This window comes from Diplodia seriata, assembly GCF_021436955.1.
Source record: "Diplodia seriata strain FDS-637 chromosome Unknown scaffold_6, whole genome shotgun sequence".
Taxonomy (NCBI): Eukaryota; Fungi; Ascomycota; class Dothideomycetes; order Botryosphaeriales; family Botryosphaeriaceae; genus Diplodia; species Diplodia seriata.
The window spans coordinates 2,716,361-2,735,868 of NW_027117313.1; the positions used below are offsets into that span (position 1 = coordinate 2,716,361).

Genomic DNA, 19,508 nt, shown 5'->3' on the forward strand with positions numbered 1-19,508 from the left:
CAGTTCAATGCCACATCCTTACCTCCGTCTCACTTCCACGACAACAAGATTCGGAGCACCTGAACACCGCCGCAGTCTATTAGGAGACAACTACCTTTCTTGACCATTTTCAGAAAAAATCCCATGCTTTCCACTCACGTGGACAGTTGAAGCCTTCGTCACCAAAGCCCACGTGCATATCCGGATCACTTGCTTCAACTGCTCGCGTGGGAAGGACAAAAGTCTCTCGCCAGACACGGAATGGCCAAATATTTTGCAACCCATTGTGCCACCCCGGACTCACGATAAGTGAGATAATGAACTCGTGACTGTTTCGCTTTCTTCGCATTGAACATGTTTAAACCACGTCCAGGCAGATGGGTCAGCTTTAGAGAGGGCGATGGCTCACTGTAACGAGCGGCAGTGTTGAGGATCACCAGCATGTCTTTCGGGCGCGTCATCACTTTACTATATCGGTAGATTGCATCAATCGGATTTGGTAAACGTTCTGGATGATGGTCAGGCTGCGAGTCTGCTTGGCTGGATGTCCGGACCTACGAGCCGCAAGCACAACAGGAAAGAAGACAGTGAGCTTCTTTTTCAAGAGAGGCACATTGCTCCAGTGATGTCCGGTAGGAGGGAAGAATGTGCTATCATGGTTCTTTTTAAGCAAGCTGGCACGGTATCTAAAGGTGATCTGACAATAGCGTCAGGTGGTTCCGGCCATGATGACGCATGCTTGTCAATCACACGATGATGAACTTCCGGGCCACTCTGTACTACTAATTTATACTTTGTCTGTATGAACGCTCGTTAAGGTTCTAAAAACGAAGCACTCAGATTTGTGGTAGTTCCCAGGAACTAATATTTACCCAGAACTGGCTTTCTTCCTTTGCTCCGTTCTCAATGTGCACTTTTTTCAAGACGAAGCTATACCCATGACACATCATGATGGATGGTTCAATGTTGCACGGCATCATGGTCTTGCAATGCGCAAGAGTATGCTGTACGTCATGATGGGGACCTGCGCTGATTTTGGGAGCTACTGCTGGATGACACCAGCCGCGTCTGTTGTCATGTGAAAAGCAACCTTTTTTGGCCTTCACGAACCACGTCCGAAGGAGGGGGTAGTAGTGTTTGTGTCATCCCTTGAGGAGATGTTTCCTTGGCGTAGCTATAGTACTCGGTTGTTGTGTTAAGCGGATCGAATTTATCTGGAACCGGAGTATGTGAAGACCTGAGCGCGCCTGCCTCTACCTACAGCTTCGCGTCACGCGGTAACAACGTCTACACTGGCCATCAGCCTACCATTTAATGTAGGTCCCGTATGCTACGAACACTTCTGCAGTATCTACTGCGGGTCTTGTCTCTGCAGCAGAAAACAAAAACAACACACTACGCTTTTCGTGAAAAAGAAATGGCCAAGGTTGAACGTGGAGCTGGAAGCGGCCAGTACATGCTCGAAGCAGTCCTTCAATTGTTGTTGATGATGCGAGCACAGCACATAAGATATCATTGGTCGTCAGAAGCATTATCTGGTTCTATGCATGAGCATCGGTCATTTCAATGGGGGCAATTTTCTTAAGCGATCTCAAAGCAAGATCGACACTGCTTCGTGCCAGTGGAGATCGCTCAAACAAGAACAAAGGGAGAACAAGACACAGTCATTGAGCGTTTCAACTGGATGCGCAGACTTCAATAAGTTTGTGACATTCCAGTCTTCCAATTCGAAAGTCACTTTTAGCGACGCCAGATACTCCGTCGAGCAAACCTGCGGTCCCGTGCGCCTGGCGCTAAAACGGCTACACCTTGTGCCAGACATACAAAGAGGGAAAGAGCGACTCCCACGTGTCGATTTTTTTTTTTGAAGACTGGACGAGCCAATGGCCAACGTTTTGACTTTTGCGTCAGGCGGCTTCATCGCTTTTACTCCAAAATGTGAGTTTTAAGTAGTATTTACCGACTGCTCCTGACGATCAATGTCGACCTCTGGCTACTTTCTCACATCTGGACGTGATAAGAAGAACGAAGTATCGCCTTCGCCACTGGCTGTGCCTTTGTCCCGGGTTTTTGTTGTTGAAGATGTCAGTTTGCGTGACAGAAAGACGTAATTAATTCTGACCGTGGCGTGCAGCCTTGAGTCGATAATCATCATCAATACTAACTGATGAAGCCATCCACATTTCCTGTGTAATGATGCTCAGCAGACGGTTTCGGTGTGTTTCAAGTCATTTACCGTTGTGGTACGACTACGCAAAGTGCTTGTTGTAAGGAGCTGGAGCGCAGCCAACGCACCAAAGTGAGCGAGACGTCGTGTCCTGGTATGTTGATGTAGGATACAGCTTCGTGGAGCGCTTGAAGTATAACCCTACCCTGGAAGTTCTTAAGCCTCGTGGTTGGTGCGTGCGCGACAAGCCGATGTGGTCCTATCACGGGTGGTTTCAATCAGCCGAATCGGGCTCCAACTCAAATGCGCGGACGGCCGCTGAAAAGAGATTTAAAACTCTCCTCGTATGATCCTTTCTCCATTGTAACTTTGCCATTGATCTTATTTGATTTTGCGCAATACATTCAAAACTCTTCACTGCTCTGCTTCCGGTGGACGTGATATCCACTGAGTGAACGGGCTATAGTCAGTATGAACGGCGGATCGTTAATGATGGTATGCGTATTCATGCCAAAATGGAGAGAAGCAGAAGATTAGTGGTGCCAACCTTCATCAACGCCTAAAGTTGATAATTCCCAATATGGTTCATCACCCCGCAAAGGGCTTACAGGTAAATCAATCACAGAAGCCAAACCTTTCCACAGTTACGTTGATAGTTGGGAAGGTCAGGACTGCCAGTAACCATCTCTATAGCGGCAAGCCCCCTTGTGAAGTGGAAGTGAGACTATAAAGTAAGAAATGGAGTCGTCCAACTTCCCTGTAAACTTTACGGCTACGGACGCCGAATTCACACGTCATATGTGAGCAGCATATCTTCTTATTATCCGGCGCAACTGGTGACTGTGAAGATCATACCTCTGTGTATTTCTGATTCTTATTTTCCGCCAAAGTTGTTCCAATCTGACTCGTCATGCCGCTGACTTTTGTCCTTGCAAAGAGGTACTTCGAACTGGATGAACTTACTCCCTGGAGCAGGAACTCGGTTTCTACTTGGAATATTCTATGGAGCGAGTATGGAATTAGGTGTATTGCATTATCAAGCACAACTTCTGATGATTGGTATGCAGAGTGATGGTGCATATCACCAGCGTGGAATGATAACCAGCATCAAAAAAACTCATCAGGGAAACCTCACGGAGAGGCAAAAGAGACCCGAGTGAAGTAGTCCATAACTGCATGTAACACAAAGTATTAATGCCTGTAATGTAGCTCACACCATAAACTCCACAGAGCATATTCCGACTAAAAATGAAATGGTGTAACGACACTCCTTAAATCAGACCGAGGGTCAAATATTCGTACGGCAGTCCCGTGTGTCATGAAGTCACAAGACCCGAGCCCATGATTAGCAAGTCGATCTTCCCCGTGCTGCAGATTTAGCATCTACCACTCTATCGAGGTATATAATGGCAAGGAATTTTCAAGAGCAAGTTTGGGATTATCTGCGCTATTATGAGAAATGGATGTCCAACTACCGAGCTATTTGACCATGTCATACTTTCCCTCGTGTTTTAGCGATATTACGACCTTCCGAGTAACACCTTCCACTTGACGATTTGAAAACCGACTTGAGGCCATGAGCAACGATGAGACTCATCATTACAGTGAATTGCTGTCGACTATCATTTTATCAAAGCCAATTTGCATAGGCAACATTTGTCAAATTCACAAAGACTCCTCGACATTCCTTAACGGACATCAATATCACCAACATCCCATGCAACACACATACATCGGTCATAACTTTCCCCCGGCCCCCAACACCAGCTGAATACCCTTTTCCAACAACGCCACACATCCGACTTCTCTCACTCACAAACCACATTCAAGACTTCCCGCACTCACTCCTTCCTCACCCCCTCCACCACTCCCCCACAACCACAAACCCATCAACCTCATCAACCTCATCAACCCCATCAACCTCATCAACCTCACCAACCTCATCAACCTCATCAACCCCATCAATCGAAGAAGACAACGTCGTATCCGCCCCCTCCTCCCCCCCTCCCCCTCCCACGATGTCCTCGCCCTCATCCATACTAAGATACCCACTCCCCTCGGACCCCCCGTCACAACCGTGACAGTCGCCATCGCCATCACTGCCACATTCACTGCCACATTCACTGCCACATTCATCGTCGTCGCCGCAGCCGCAAACCTTGAACGGCGTCCACCGCGGCGAGGGGGATGAGGAGGAAGAGGGGCAGCAGGAGCAGGAGCGGCAGCACGAGTCGTCTCGCCCGAAGCCGGCGGCGGGCGTCGTGGTGGTGGTGGTGGTAGTCCCGCTAGTCGTGGTAGCAGGAATAGGAGGAGAGTGCGGCGGCGGCGGCGGCGGCGACGACCGCGGCGAGGAGGAGGGGCAGCAGGAGCAGGAGCGGCAGCACGAGTCGTCTGGCCCGAAGCCGGCGGCGAGGATGGCAGCGGTGTGGTGGGGGTCGTGTGGTGTGGTGGTCGTGGCGGTCGTGGTGGCGGCGGCGGCGGGCGTCGTGGTGCTGGTAGTCCCGCTGATCGTTGTAGGATGAAGAGGAGGAGAGTGCGGCGGCGGGTAGATCGTCAATCCGTACGGCATGGTGAGGACGGGAGAGGGGAGGCGCAGCTCCGGGATGGAGAAGAGGGGGGAGGAGGGAGGGGGAGGGGGAGTGGTCGAGGCGGTGGTGGGGGTGAGTGGTGGAGAGGGCGGCCAGGCGCCGGGCATGGGGAGGGTAAGGGAGGAGGAGGCGGTCCTTGGTGTGTGTGTTGACATGGTGTGGTAGTTGCCGTTGTTGTCGGTCAACGCTGGGTGATCGATCGGGATGCTGTTCATTGAGCGGGTGGGGGGTGGTGAAACGGTCGTAGATGTACGTTCGATTTCTTCACGGGAAGTTGTGAGGAAGTGTGGGTGATGGCTGCCTGTTCGGCGGACGATCTCTACTTACGTTAGAATGCTGGGTGAAAGTGAAAGGCCGGTCAAAACAGTTTGTCGGACCCTGGGGATGTGAGAGATTCCAGAAGATTCACGGAAACCCTTCACCAGAAACAGTTTGTTCTGACCAGAACAAACCGCGGTTGAGATGGGGATCCGCCAAACCCCAAGAAGACGATTAGCAACCGTCACCAGGCAGCAACCCAAACATCGAGCGCACACCACATGGAAGATCCCACAAGGCAGCAGCAAAGCACACAAAACAAAGAATTCGAAGCTTTCAAGCGATTTTACACGTGTCTGCAAACTGGGTACAAACAACAAAAGGGCGTAATCCCATTTACCCCAAACCACTTCCTCCGCGACATCAGGGTAAACCAACCCCTCGATTGGGTATCGTAACAGAGAGTAGGTATAGCAAGGAAAAGACATGATACAAGAAACAGTCATCGAGGTTAAAAGGACTCAGTCATCAAACCCATTCCACCACCACCATCAAACCGCCACGCATCCCGTCTCATTCTCCTCCATTCTTTCATCCGTCCGTCCGTCCATCCTTCTCCAACCTCCCGAACAATCCTAAACATTCATCTGCATCTCAGGCGCAGCCGCGTCATTATTCGAGCCGCGCGTCTTCCACACGTGCAGGGCGGCCAGGACCGTGGTAGCAGCAAAAACAAACCACTCGAAGGCGGCGAAGACGGTGGCGGCCTTTGCGCTGGCGCACACGCTGCCGAAGCACACGCGGTCGTCCAGCCACACGGCCAGCGCGATGAACCCGGCGAACCAGAACAGCATCGTCAGCGCCTCGACGCCCAGCATGGCGAACTTGTGCGCCGCCGCGGGGAAGCGCGCCGGCGCCACGACCAGGTACGCCAGCGCGAGAATCGTCCACACCGCCACGAAGATGAGGTAGTTGATTTCCGTGGGCGAGTTGGCGTGCCAGTGCGACGTCCACCAGTCGCACACTGTGGGGGGAATCGTTAGCGTTGTGTTTAACTTTTTGTTTTGGGACTGGTGGTGGTGGTGGTGGTGCAAGGGAAAGGGTCTGAAGGATTCATTCCGCATGCTTGACGAAATTCTTGTCTTTCCCGACGCAGTGGTAACTTTCGTCGTGAAGGATTTCGGTCCGTGTTCGCGTAGCTTGGTGCAACGCTGACATGCAAAGCGGGCAAGCGAAGCGGAGCAGAAGACGAGAGAGGGAAAAGAAAGAACAGAGGGATACGTACCATATGAGGTCAAGCCGAGGACGACGATGGTGAAGACGGCCTGCACGATGCGCAGGGGCAAGGTGAAGTTGAAAGCCATGGTTGGTGATGGCCGAATGCGGGGATCGAGGATTATAAGGTTGTCGGAGGGTTTGTTTTGTCGCGGCGCGGAGATTGGGCGCAGCAATCAGACGGGAGACGAGAGAGCAGTGTGATGCGTGACTCGTGGCTGGGCGACAAGACGGAGAAAGAGAGTGGGAACAAAGGGTATATGTAGGTGAGATAGGGCAGTGTTGACGTGCGTCGGGGAACGTGCGCGCGATGCCGCCACAGTCGCGAAACCGGATTTCGGGGCAGGGGAAGGCGCCGCGCCTCGTTCGTGCTAAGCTTATGCAATAGTGTTGATGGTCACGTTCGCAGTGCTTGTCGTCGGTGCCGGGCGTGCCGAAGCGTGTCGAGAAAGCAGGTTTTGTTGCGTCGTCCGACGGTGGTGTCGTCAAGAGGGAGGTGAGAAGAGTCTGTTAAATGATGAGATGGGATGGGCGGTCGGCGATTTTGTCGAATGCAGCAGTGCGCTGTCAACCGCGGATCCTGTCCTGTGCGTGGCGCCCTCGTTGTTCCTTCCAAGCTTAGCCACACTACAGATTGCAGTGTCGTGTGAAAAGCTGTCGCTGCAAACAAAGGCTGGTGCTAGTCGCGCCCCTCAAACGGCGGGCTGGAGGATAAAGGGCGGTGGTGAGGTGCAGCGGTGCCTGAGATAGAGCGGCCGGGTCCCCTCGCAGGCTGTCTCTTCCGTTTCGTCGTCGATATGCGCTTGACCGGTGGTGATAGCAGCGGTACCTGACCGGGGTCCGGGTGCTATATGTAGCTTCACCAAACTTACGCCTCAGCTCCACAGCCCACCCGTGGTTCCCTCTGCGCTCGCGCCCGCTCCCGCCCACAGTAGTTCCCCAGGCTGTGCAGGTGGGCGCGGAGTCGCAGGGCGGGCGCGTCGCAGGCGGACGATTCGTCGTCCTCAACGCGGAAGGCGCGACAGGGAAGCGCCCTGCAAGCGCCCGCACCACTCAAAACGATCGCCCTCTTCACCCTCCCCGCCCGGCATCGCACGATTGGCTGGTGATGGCGCAGTGCCAGCTGCCGCGCCCTGGGTGAAACGTGTTTCGGCATGGTTCAATGTCAATGCGCGGGGCGTGCGCAGTGCCAGCAGCGAGCAACACTGTGACTCCTGCCTCACCACGTGTTTTGGCTGAGAGGACGGAGCTTTGGTACTTCGGATGCCACTGTTGCAGCGCGCTTGTTCATGGGCCCTGCCAATCACGCCTGTGGCTTAGCAGCACCTGCATCTGCCTAGGGATTCTCGTGTCGGACCCGGTCAGCAACGAAGGGTCTAGGTCCAGCTCCAGCTCCAGCGCCAGCTCCAGCTCCAGCTCCCGCAGCATCGCGAACCCTGTGGTCTGACTTCGACCGCGACGGAAGTCCAGCAACCTCGAAGTTGCACACATCCGTCTTGCCAAATCCCCCAATAATGCACGTCCCCCTCCCGCCCATCGGGGAGGAGGAGGCCTCGTGACTCGCTCGCGGTGACGATGGAGGCGCAGTCCGTTCCCGCGCTACGCTGCTCTAGTGGCTCTCTTTCGACAACAGCCCTCACCACACGCCCATCCACAGCCTGCCATCACCGCACAACAAAGGAACAGCGCCGTCACTCATTGCAGGACGACAGCGCAGCGCTCTGTCCGAGCGGCATCGCACTAAGATTACCGCTCCAGCAAATCAAACGGAAAAAGCGCTGCTCATCATCTCTTAGACCCGGCCGCTTTATTCTCCGCGCATTGGACCATTTTTTTTCCCTTTTCCCCGCCACAGAGGCAAAAGGTTGTGCCGACGTCATTAAGCCCCCGCAGAGCAGTGAGCGACGACGATGACAACGACGACGTCGTGAGAGCGAATAATCGTCAAGCACCTCATCCGTGATGACGACGCTCGTGCTCCCCAAGGGAGGCTTAGATTTCGTGTGCTTGCGCAGTAGTCCCCGTCCCACACAAAACATCCCGATTACCCGTCTAGGCAACCACGTAACTTTTGCGAATGGCGAACCTAAAACCCAACAAGCTTTTCTTCTCCGCCTTAAATCCGCCTTGTCGGCGTCGTCGTCGTCGTCATCCAAAACAACGATCGACTTGCGTTTTTCTCCTCTTTTTTCTTCTCCGGTCATTCGTGGGTTGAAGGCGGTCAGCAACCTACCACGTCGCATACACAGCCCACTGTCTCTCTTCCCTCGTGGTGGTGGCTGATCACCGCTCTACCCAGCCCCAAACAACGCGTGTAGTATGCGTTGTTAATCAGCCGACTGATCCGAAGCTTCCCTGCCCCGGGTCAAAGTCTAACCACCTTCGGTCACCCTCGCGCTCCACCGCATCAATGTGGGGAGAGGGGGGAGAAGAACGTTGCGTGAGGAAGCACCACCATCCATAGAAACATCGATACCCATATACATGCATATATATTTCCCCCCCATCGTCTCTTTCCATTTCCCTAACCAACCCCAGCCATCATCCATCGATGCAGCCAAATATCCAGAGCGAAGAAGCCCCCGCAGGGAGGAGGTTGAAATGAAGAATGAAGAAAGTAAGCAAGCAAGAAAATCGGCCTTTCCACCCACCCGCCCATCCTTTTATCCGCCAATTCAGCCATCCATGCATCACCACCACCGACCGAAACTTTTTTCAACTCCACTCCAATTCAACAAGCCAACCGAGACCATCGATCGATGACTGTATAGCAATGATGCAACCGGAGCCAGCGTATTAAAAAAAAAAAAAAAAAAAAAGGGAAAGAAAGGCAAGGCAAGGCAAGGCAAAAGCGAGGAGAGAAAAACGCCAATGGTTATAACGAACATGTCTCTTTCCGTTTCCCCCAATTCCCCCGCTAGGTTTTCTTTCTCTGAAAAAAAAAATTACGCACAAAACACATACACACACACACATACGTAGAATAAAAGAGAGAGAGAAAAAAAAAAAAGGAAAACGCCGCCGCTAGCCATTATCCCCGCCCGCTCATCCAAGCCATGCCAAGCCATGCCATGCCATACCACGCCACGCCATACCCCGCCTTCCCTGTTGTTGTTGTTGGCAAGACTTCCCCACCCCTTTCCCTACCATATCCACGACGAACGATGCTCGCACTCAAAAGAAAAAGAGAGAAAGGACGAAAGAAAAGGCCCAAAACCATGACCACCCTACCGCTCAAGTATACCGCCACGTCTCCCTCCCACCCCCATCAGACGCATCAGCAGCGGCCGGCGGCGGAATGGCAGCCGTTTGCTGCTGCTGCTCCTCCGCACCGCTCTTCTGCTGTTGCTGCTGCTGCTGCTGCTGTTCAGTCTGCGCCTGCGCAAGCGTCGCAGCCTCGACCGCAGCCGCCGCCGCCGCCGCCGCCGCCGCCGTTGCCGCACTCGTCGTCGACGTCGACGTTGCAGGCGGCGGCAACGGCGTCATCATCATCGTCGTCGTCGTCTCTCCCGCCACCATCCGATCGTCTCCCGCATCGCTCAACGGGCTGACCGCGGGGCGCTGCGGCGTGCGTCTGCCCTCTCCGGCAGAAGCGGCTCCGTTCCCGGCAGCAGCGGTCGTTGACGACGAAGATTGCTGCGTAGGCGTCACTGGGGTGGCGACGACGGGTGCGGCGGGCGCGGGGGCGGGGGCGGGACGAGGACGAGGAGGACGCGCGTGCGGGGTGACGGGCTGGTTGAATGGCGAGGGCACTTTGGTCTGCGTGTCTGGGCCGAAGGCGCCGCTGTCGTAGCCGTAGCCAGGTCTGTAGCCGCGGGTGTTAGAAGGCCCGGTGTAACCGCCGAGAGGTGTGGTGGTGGTGGTGGCGATGGGTAGTGGTGGTGGTGCGACTTGCCGCTCATGTTGACCCGATTGATGATGATGATGATGGTGAGATGCTGCTGCTACCGCCGCTGCCGCTGCCGCTAACGCCGTCGATGATGGTGGTGGTGGTGGTGGTGCGTGATGGTACTGGACCTGAGCTTGGTGGGACGGAGGGAGAGGTGCGTGCGCATCTTGCTGTTGATGTTGTTGAGCCTGGTGAGCCTGGGTCCGGGCTGCAAAGCGCCGGGCTGCGGTCTCGTTCGCCTGTGAAAGCTGCTTGATTAACATTTCGAACTTGGGCATATTGCTCATCTGCGACGCTTGGGTTCTGTTTACATCAGCTCGGAAATCCTGCGCGCTTTGGAACGTCAATCCCGGACGGGTGTTCTGCGCGGGTGGGTGACCGGGTGCATACGGCTGCTGATAGCCATGGGGCTGCTGGCTGCCGCCGTACCCATTGGCACCCGGGTAGCCTCCCTGAGGCTGGGGGTATGCTGCAGCTTGACGCTGCGCCTGCTTTTCGGCCATGATTCGGCGAGGGTTGTATGCTTCGGAGAATCCGCTCGTCCCAGGGTATGGCGACTCGTATACCTTCGGTCTGCGGAGGTAGGAGTTGAGCAGATACGGGAATCTCTGCAAGAATTGTAAGTACTCCAGGTCGGGGGATTTCGAGCTTGTCGATGAAATAGAATCTGAGCGAATCGCCGGCGAGCTGCTATGTGCAGACGGAGACATGGAAGTCGCTGAAATAGCCGAGCCAGCAGCCGGAGGAGATGCAGCGACTGGGCGTAGCGGATGGTGGTAGGGGTTGGAGAACGAGGGGCGATGGTAGTTGGGATAGTGCACCGGTTGGCCCGCCCGTGGGTCACCGTACACGCTTGCATACGGCGAATGAGATGTCGTTTGGTGGTACGGAGGCACGTAGTTGGGTGGGTGATGAGGCGTCTGTGTTGGTGGCGAGTTTGCAGAGCCAGCAGACGTCTTTCGAGCATCTTGGTAGGAGACAGGAGAATAAGGATAGGGAGGAACTGGAGAATAGGGGAAAGGCCCGCTCCTGCCGGCCGGCTGACCGTTGTACGGATACGGAGGATAGGCTGCTTGCTGAGCAGTGTAGGCTGGACCTGACCGCGGCTTGTACTCGTATGGCTTCTGTCCGTAATGCGGCTGCATCGACTGTCTCTGCGCTGCCATTGCTCCATTCAGAGCGTTGATGTTCACACCAGAGGAATAGGCGGGTCCAATAGCCCGAGACTGGTAAGCTTGCACAGGTCGTGGGGGTGGCTTCACAGTGTCCAAGAAATTGCTCTTCGGATTGTGCTGTTGTCTCCTTAGGTCATCAGTGTACTGGGCCTTGGCTTCCGTAGATGTCTTTCCAAGATAGTGCCACAGCTGCTGAGGCATAGTAATGCCGACCTTGGCTTGGAAGGGGTTCTTGATTTCTGCTGCCGTGGCAGTGTGGAATTCTGCCCATTTGAACTCGGTATTCGCATCGCAGAAAGGTGTGTCCATCTCCGGTGGGCCATCCTTCTGGTTCTTCGCGTTGAGCGTAGAGGAGGCCTGGTTGAGATGCTCCGGTAGAGGTATCGCGTTGGTAGAAGGCTTTGGGCGAAGTGACTGTGCGGGATCGAGCACCAAGAGGTACTTCCATTCAACCTCAACTCTCTCGAAACTCGTTGGCAGGACGTCGATGATGACGCTCAACTCTTCAGGCTTGTTCTCAACGACAGTACCAGCGAAGATCTCACCACTGAGATATTGCGCCTGAACGACTTGCTTCGGCTCGAGAGATTTGGCGAAATCGGGGATGAGCTTGTTGTTCTCCAACGAGTCGACGTCGGTAAACTTGGGTCGCCTAGGACGATGGAAACGACACCGAAGGTCGAAGCCGTCGCAGTAGTACTCAGTGCCATCCTCATCGAATGTCGGCACCGGGCCTTCGTCGATCTGCACACCAGCTGCTGCCGCACAGGTAGCGTGGAAGGCACGAATGCATTTCTTCGCGGCACACTGGAAGCATGCACCGCGCTTCGAGCGGCAGTAGTTGCACTTGAGTTCCAAGCGGGCTTTGTCGATGTTGGCCACGTTGCAGACACGCTCGACGCCGTTTTCCTCGATGATGTACGTTTCCGGCGTGTATAAGGCACAGAGACGATGAGCCTTCTGGCCGTTGTCGGTCGGTAGCAAGACATCGAACGTGACGTCGTTCGGGCAGAGGATACAAGGCTCTTCCTTCGGTACCCTGAGGCGGAGCTTGACGCGCTTGACCTTTCCTTCGGTGGCCTTGTCTCCAGCCTCCCTCTTCCTCTTCCTGGAAGACGCTTTTGGCTTACCCTTGACGCTGGAAGGCGGGCTCGGGAGGTCATGACCAGTTTCCTCGGTGTCATCTTCGTCGTCCTCTTCGTCCGTTTCTTCAATGTATTCGGGAGTCGGCTCCCCACGAAGTTTACGTTCGATTTCAGCAACGTCGACCCAGACGCTGTCACTCTCACAGTCGCATTTCTTTGCGATCCTGCCGTACTCAAGCCACGCTTCGGTAGCAAAGTTGACGGATTCCGCGCAGTTGTATCCAATGTTGTATCCCGAGTGATATCCGTAAGGGTAGGTCAATACAAACTCACCCTCATAGTGAACGAGTTTGTTGACCTTGATACCGAATTCACTCTCAAGACGCTGAGGTGAAATGAGATATGTTTTGTGACGCAGGAACTGGCTGCAGTTCTTCGCATCGTTGGGCCAGACGCCTAGAAAAAGTTAGCATGGCACACCAAACAGTAAACAGATGTATAGTACTTACTTTTCATGGCATTCTCAAACTTCCGGGCATCCTCTTGCGAGATACTGTACCACTGCTTGGGGGCTCCGAAGTGGATATAATTGATGGAGTAGAGGTCAACATCTTCCAAATGCCATGCGAATGTCGCCTTCCACATGCCGAGATAGAGATATGCAGTGTTGACTCCAGGGACCTTGGTGCCGAGGACATCAAGCAGATTCTCCAGCTTTGCGACGTTCCAGCTAGTTGTGTTTTCATCAAACAGCGATCCAGGCATGTCGGCTCCGTACATAGGCTGACCGAAGTTAATGGTTTTCCAGTAGTTTTGTTCCAGTTCAGCACATCGTTCGGGTGTGAATTTCTCAACGCCTTCAAGGTGATAGTCGAAGTCGTCGAATGCCTGCTCGTCCACGTCGTCGGTTGTTTCTCCCCTGTTGTGCTTCCGGCGTGACGAGATCGATTTTGGTTGGCGACCTCTGGGCTTCGGAGACCCATCTCCGGCCGCCTTCTGCAGAGTAGCCACCTTCTTATTGACTGCAGTCGCTTCGTCCGGTGGCGATGAAGGGGTTGGAGGAACAGTGGGCTGTGTGTCCATGTGTTCAACAGTCTCAACTACGGAGGAGTCCTCGTCCACTTCCTTTTTCACTTCCTTCGGAGGGTTCTTTCGAGGCCTTCCTCGCGTTCTCTTAACACCGGGTTCAGCGGGTGGGGTAGCCACACTCGCCTCCCGGTTACGCGTGGCTCTCGTCCTGGGCGGCGGGGCTACATCACCACGACGTTCGCCACGCTTTGCCGGAGGTTTGTGTTCCCATTGGTTAGTCAAGGCCTTCCACTCCGGCAGGTTATACGATCTTTGCTTTTCAACATTTTGCTGGGTGTACTGCCCACGAGAGCCGGAGAAGTCTTGGGTAATGGGGTTTTTGACTTTAATTTTCTTGACGGCCTCGTCGAGGTTCGGAAGCGAATCGCGCCTGTTGTGGTATGGTTAGGAGTCATGACGAGCGCTGCAGGTGTTGCACGAGGCATGGGTGCTTACCATTCCGGGGGCGGGACGACCTTGACGATACCCGATTTCATGCCGTACTTATCAATCTTATCGATGAACTTCTTAAAGCTCCGGAATTGGTCCATGGTCTGCAACAACGAATCAGCCACACACTGCACGCGACACGGCGCGAGCACCGACCACGCGCCGCTGCAGCAGGCATTGAACCGTGCAGCCGCAGCTGGGGGCGACGCCGAGGTCGGCGGGAGCGAAACGGTGCGCGACGTACCGGCTTGAAGACGGGGATCTTCCCACCGTCCCAGTAGTGGTCGGGCTCAATGTCGCCAATATCTTCTTCGTCGTCGAGCTCGAGCTCGGACAGCTCGGACGACGAGCCGTCCCGCTTGCCTCGGTCCATGTCCTCGCTTGTGGGCGGTGTCAAGGCTGCCTTCTGGTCGGAGGCCTGTTTCGCGCCCGTGTCGGCGGGCGCGTTCTGCGCGTCGGTCATGGGCAGGTCTTCCATGGCGACGGCGGGGCGCCACGGGGCGTGGGCTGGGGTGCGGGCGGTGGGCGGGCGCGGTGGTGCTTGGGGCGCGACGACGAGGTGCAGTATCGGGGTAGCGAGCGAGCGGCAGGCCTAGCTCGGCCGGAACGAGGAGCGGCGGCGAGGGTTTCGCGATGCAGCAACGCAGCCGGTGCCGGGACAGCACAGCTACGGGCGGCGCATGGGAGGAGCGGTGGTCGTGCGGGAGTCGGCGGGCGCGGTCGCGTGCGGTGTTGGCTGTGAGAGGGTCGAAAAGGCCGGCCCAAGGAGCGGAGACCTGCGAGGTGCATCGGCTGGGCCAAGATCCGCTAAGCCCAAGCGAGAAACGGGGTGGTGTGAGTGCAGTACCACCGCCCTGCCCGCACAATCGCATCACCAAATCAGCCGGGGGCGCGACGCGCTGCCGCATCTCGCGCCATGCCGCAAACAAATGCGCTTTGGCGGGCGCTGCCGCCCTTGCTTGCGGCGCCGGCAAACCTCCCATTCCTGCGTCATGTGCGCAAAGCCAAACGTGGCCGCTCCCGCTGCGAGCGCGACAATGACATCGAGAAGCGTTTGGTGGCATGCGCAGGGGTGGGCGATCATTGCGGGGATGGACATGGAAACTCCTTCAAGATTTGCATCTCGAAATTGCCCGGCCGCCGCGGAGACGGGCACTCTGAGGACTGACATCGCACAGGCCGCCCTGCCCCAGACTGCCCCTCCTCACCACCAACACCAGCGCCACGTCATGGATGGCCGCAGGAGCGTGGCCTCGCGCACGCCGTCGCGGAGGTCGACTCTGCGCAGGCCCGTCCAGCACGCCTCATGACGCGCGACAAGGGCACCCGCGAGAGGGTCACGAATCACGTCAGCCAGATACGAGGCGCGGTTCCTGCATGGTGCAGCGTCACGCCGCCCGCGACTCCGGGGCCCCGGACGGGAGCCAAGGCGTGACGGCGGGAGATCCCCCTCTCAGCCCTACCGCGGTCGAGGCCCCACGTGTGAGTGGGCAAGGCGGCTCGCCGCTCGTTGAGCCCATCCGCCTTGTGTCCTCCCGCCGCCGCTGGTCCGTGACCCGCCGGACGCGAAACCTTCAACCCCTCATTGCCCCTCCGTCGCCCGGGTTGCTGACACGACCGACCCTGAGCCGAGCAGATCTCCCGCCTCAAGTGACCCCCGCGTGTAACCCCCGATCTGCCCGCTTCGATCTGCCACGGAGCGCGCTCGCTGACCCGTCACTTCCGCGCGACGTCCGACAGCACGCCCTTCACTGAGGCAGCGTGGCTGCTATCGAGCGTGGGACAGCTTGCCCGCACGCTGACGGGTCTTCACCGCGCTCAAGATCACTGCGGAACAGTTCTTCGTTGCCCCTTACGCTGTTGAGCTCGTCCAAACGCGCCGGTGGACTTCACAGTTGAGCACGATCTCAGCCCAGACCGCAAATCCGCACACCTGCACAACGCCTCTAACAGCGATGGGCATGCCAGGTATGCTGCGGCTTAGCAAGTTGCGATGAGCTCAGCCTCATAGGTGCAACCGGCGATAAGGCGCCGAATTTTGCTCATCGGTCTTGGCAGCTTTGCGCCGTACGTCACTGAAGCACCGCGGAGTCTATCACGATGCTACATCCCTCCGAATGGCAGAACCATGTTAATAGTCATCTCAAAATGCCTCTCAGGCTCGAATTGCTTGAAAACGACGCGTGTTGCTCCCAAGGCATTGCTCTTATCAGTTGCGTTTCCTCAACCACTTCAAGACGCCGACGGCAAGCGATGCCGATTTATTCGGGCAGACAGCCCCCAAAACTGCTGTATGTAAGACAATCCTCACCCAGCCAGCTTCAAGAGACTGGTCCTCTGATGGGCGACGTAAAACGTGATCTCAACAAACGAAGGACCTCGTCCTGTTGTGCTGCCATATGGGGTATGGCGTGTCTCGCTTAACTCCAGCCCCACCTGCTGCGTGCGGGCAGGGCGTCAGTTGAACATTTGTATCTTAAAAACCTATGGCGTAGCAACCAGTGCATTACAAACAGTACGACTTGTCAAGAAGTCAGTAAGCAAAAAAAGTTTTGGTAACATCCTAGTTGCGCGGCGAGCATGAACTGCGTAGCAAGCGAATTCGATCCATGATTACTTGGATACAGAGATAATACAAAGAAGTTGCACCATAGCCATCAATTCAGCCATATTGCGAAACGAACAGGAAACGTCGTTCAGATATCCAGAAGGAACGGAGAGGGATTGAAGTGCTCCTCCGCTTCTTCTTTGTCTTGACAGGTCCTGCAAATTCGCTCTGCCCGCCAACGCTCAACATAGCGCCTCCATCTGCGATATACTTCCTCGTCGCCTTCCTCGAAGAGGTCATCATTTGATCTTCCACGCCTTATCTGCTCTCTCCCCAAAACCCATAGTGCATTTTCATCTTCACCTGGCCACGCCCACGTTTCACATCTGTGGCATTTCGCCCATTGATCCTTTACCTCAAAGGTATCTTCAAGGTCCCATGTGAGAAAGTTCAAGAGCGTTTCCTCGGTCCAGACATCCTGTCCATCGTCGCAACTTGCTCTGAGGAGAGGAATTTCTCCCTTGACAAATTCCTCAATTGGAATCTCCACGGATGCCAAAAAGCTCTGAAGATTGGCCAGTCTTGACGGTACACTCATTGACCAGAAGCTGAGTGGACTAATCATGTCCCCCGACGCATCTTCTTCCATGAAATGTAGAGAGCCTAGCTCGTTCAACCATAGATCGGCCATTGTCTTAGCCATTGGATCACATAGGCGGTAAAGTAGCCCCACTCTTTTGTAGCTGATATTCTTACATCCTGAAAAGGCACGTCCTATGAAATCCGTTGGCTCAAGTTTTGGGTGAAGGCCCAGTTCTCCCAAGGTAAATGGCCAGAAAAGAGCCAATGTCTCTTCGTCTTGGTATTCTAGGTCGGATGTGAGATGATCGAGTAACCAGCGGAAGAGCTCTTCGCTCGGGGAGTCGCCCTCTGCATGGTGATTAATGTCGGTGAAAGTTCCGAGAGTGAAAGCTGTGTAAACGATGTCAAGGTCCAGCAAGTCCTGGCCGGCGTCAACAAAGGCCTTCATAATCATCAGCTTGGAAGAAGATGGCTCGTCCGACAAAGAAATCAGGTGGAATGCGGCTCTACTGGATCATTAATAACTTCCAAAGTACATCACTGTAGAGCCTCTTACATCCCGGTAGTAGCTCGTGGCTGTAGGCCTGCTTGGAAGAGCATGATGCAAATTTCTGGCCGTGCGAACTCGGCCGCATACTAGAATTATTGATTGGTTGAGTCGTAAATGGAAAGTCTATTCCACGGATACGTACCTCGAGTAAATCATACTCAGGACTAAGGAGTGAATGAATTCCAATCACCCCGGTGGAGAACATGTCGATTAGGCCTTGAACGTTGTTCTCCCTAATAGCGGATGCGGCGCGCTGGGATGCTTCAGGGGGCAAAAGCTAAAGAGAAATCAGCAACGGATTCAAGAGTGCAGAATACCCAGCTCTCACATGTTCGAATTGCAAGGAAGCCTTCCATCCAAACCGAGAGGACCTCTCTACTTGAACCTCAAATATTGTGTTGAAGCCAAGTTTTCGGAGCCACCATGATGGTTGGAAACATATATCCACGAGTTCTTCTTCCTCCGAAGCGGGCTTCCCCGTTCGTGTTTGACACTCCACGGTCCCAAATAAACTATGACTCCAAGTATTCTGGGACCAGCTGCTGTAGCGGAGCCATGGTTGCCGGGACCTCGTTCTACGTGAACGTGCGGATTCTGGTCGCAGAGTGTACGATGCCGAGGCGGAGGAGACAACGGAAGTCTGAGCAGCCGTAGGGTGAGCAAGTGAGGAGCTCGAAGAGCCGCCTCCGGAGTCAGCCTCGACCAGGGTTTGAATGTAAGACGCTTGTCCGCTGAGAGCTGTCATTTGACCTTCGACCCTCGCAACGGTCATGAGCTGGGTATACTGAACGCGACTGATGCCATTGTCTGAGCGTGTGGAGAATCAAGTCTCGGGCGGGATGTGACAAACCTGCTCGAAGCCTGCAAAGCCAACGACAACGTCTCCTTTGCCTCGCTAATCTTCACCCTCCACTCTTTCACTTTCTCGGTCTTGATGACGACCTTCGCAGCGGCCTGGCCACGGCGCCATCTGTTTCCTTGCTCAAAGTCTTCTTTCCAGCCGGCGACCATCTTCTCCAAGGCTTGGACCTGTCTTCTGCAACGGAGTATCGCCTTTGTTGTGGCATGCTGCGGACCGAAGAGTTCTTCACACCGTTGTATGTCCGCAAGAACGTATGTGAGAACTTCGAGATCGTCGACAATGTCTTCAACGTCTTCGGAAGCGCTTCTGAACGCAGAGAGTAATTTGCAGCTGTACGGTATTTAGCGTAAGACGTAAGCCCACAGCCTCATCCATCTCTTAGTAGCCTGGACGCCAAGACTTACAGCTTTTGTATGCTCTCCGCCAACGACAAGATGCCAGCAACGCTGGCCGCTCCCGACAACCCGTCCATGACGGAGGAAGAGGGAGCAGTAAGCACCAACAACCAGGCTGGGAGGAGGCGGCAATGCTTAAAGCTCAGCAAAACGTTACACACGCGAGGCTGTGCAAAGCCGTAAGCTGAAGTGGTGCGCAAGGCAGAAATCGCAGCCGCAGATGCGTCAACCCCGCTCTACGGCTCAGCCTTGCATATACTGGACGTGAACCGTGAGCTGGCCAGCACTGGATGGGCATCGTCTCACCTCTTGCATCGGCGCGTAATCCAATAGGCTTCATTCGCCCACAAGCCCACATCTGGGCTGCGCCGCTGCGGGCTTACTGCAGGCTCTCAGCTCGATCAGCAATGCCCCCTTCAATGACTACGCTCGATCTGGGATGGGGCTTCGACTTGCAGGCTCACTCAACAGTCACCCCCTTCAAACCTCACTCTTTCCAATCCACTTCCCTGCTAATCACAATTTTCCATCCATTCCTCTTCTTCTACATGACCCATACGTGCGTACCACATACCATGCAGAACAAGAAAAGAACTTTTAACAAGTAAAGCGAGAGGGAGGTAAAAAAAAAAAAAAA

General features: G+C 55.0%; 2 protein-coding genes across 2 annotated transcripts; both read right to left on the reverse strand.

Moving 5' to 3' along the window:
• Positions 1-5,627: 5,627 nt before the first annotated feature.
• On the reverse strand, positions 5,628-6,356 carry SLS55_006695 (uncharacterized protein; the record flags this gene model as incomplete). The annotated part of the gene is made up of 2 exons (XM_066778124.1): positions 5,628-6,016; positions 6,278-6,356. 2 exons carry the CDS (start codon positions 6,354-6,356, stop codon positions 5,628-5,630), a joined length of 468 nt encoding a protein of 155 aa, XP_066632219.1.
• Positions 6,357-9,501: 3,145 nt separating this feature from the next.
• On the reverse strand, positions 9,502-14,412 carry SLS55_006696 (uncharacterized protein; the record flags this gene model as incomplete). The annotated part of the gene is made up of 5 exons (XM_066778125.1): positions 9,502-10,072; positions 10,280-12,872; positions 12,926-13,875; positions 13,941-14,038; positions 14,179-14,412. 5 exons carry the CDS (start codon positions 14,410-14,412, stop codon positions 9,502-9,504), a joined length of 4,446 nt encoding a protein of 1,481 aa, XP_066632220.1.
• Positions 14,413-19,508: the final 5,096 nt, after the last annotated feature.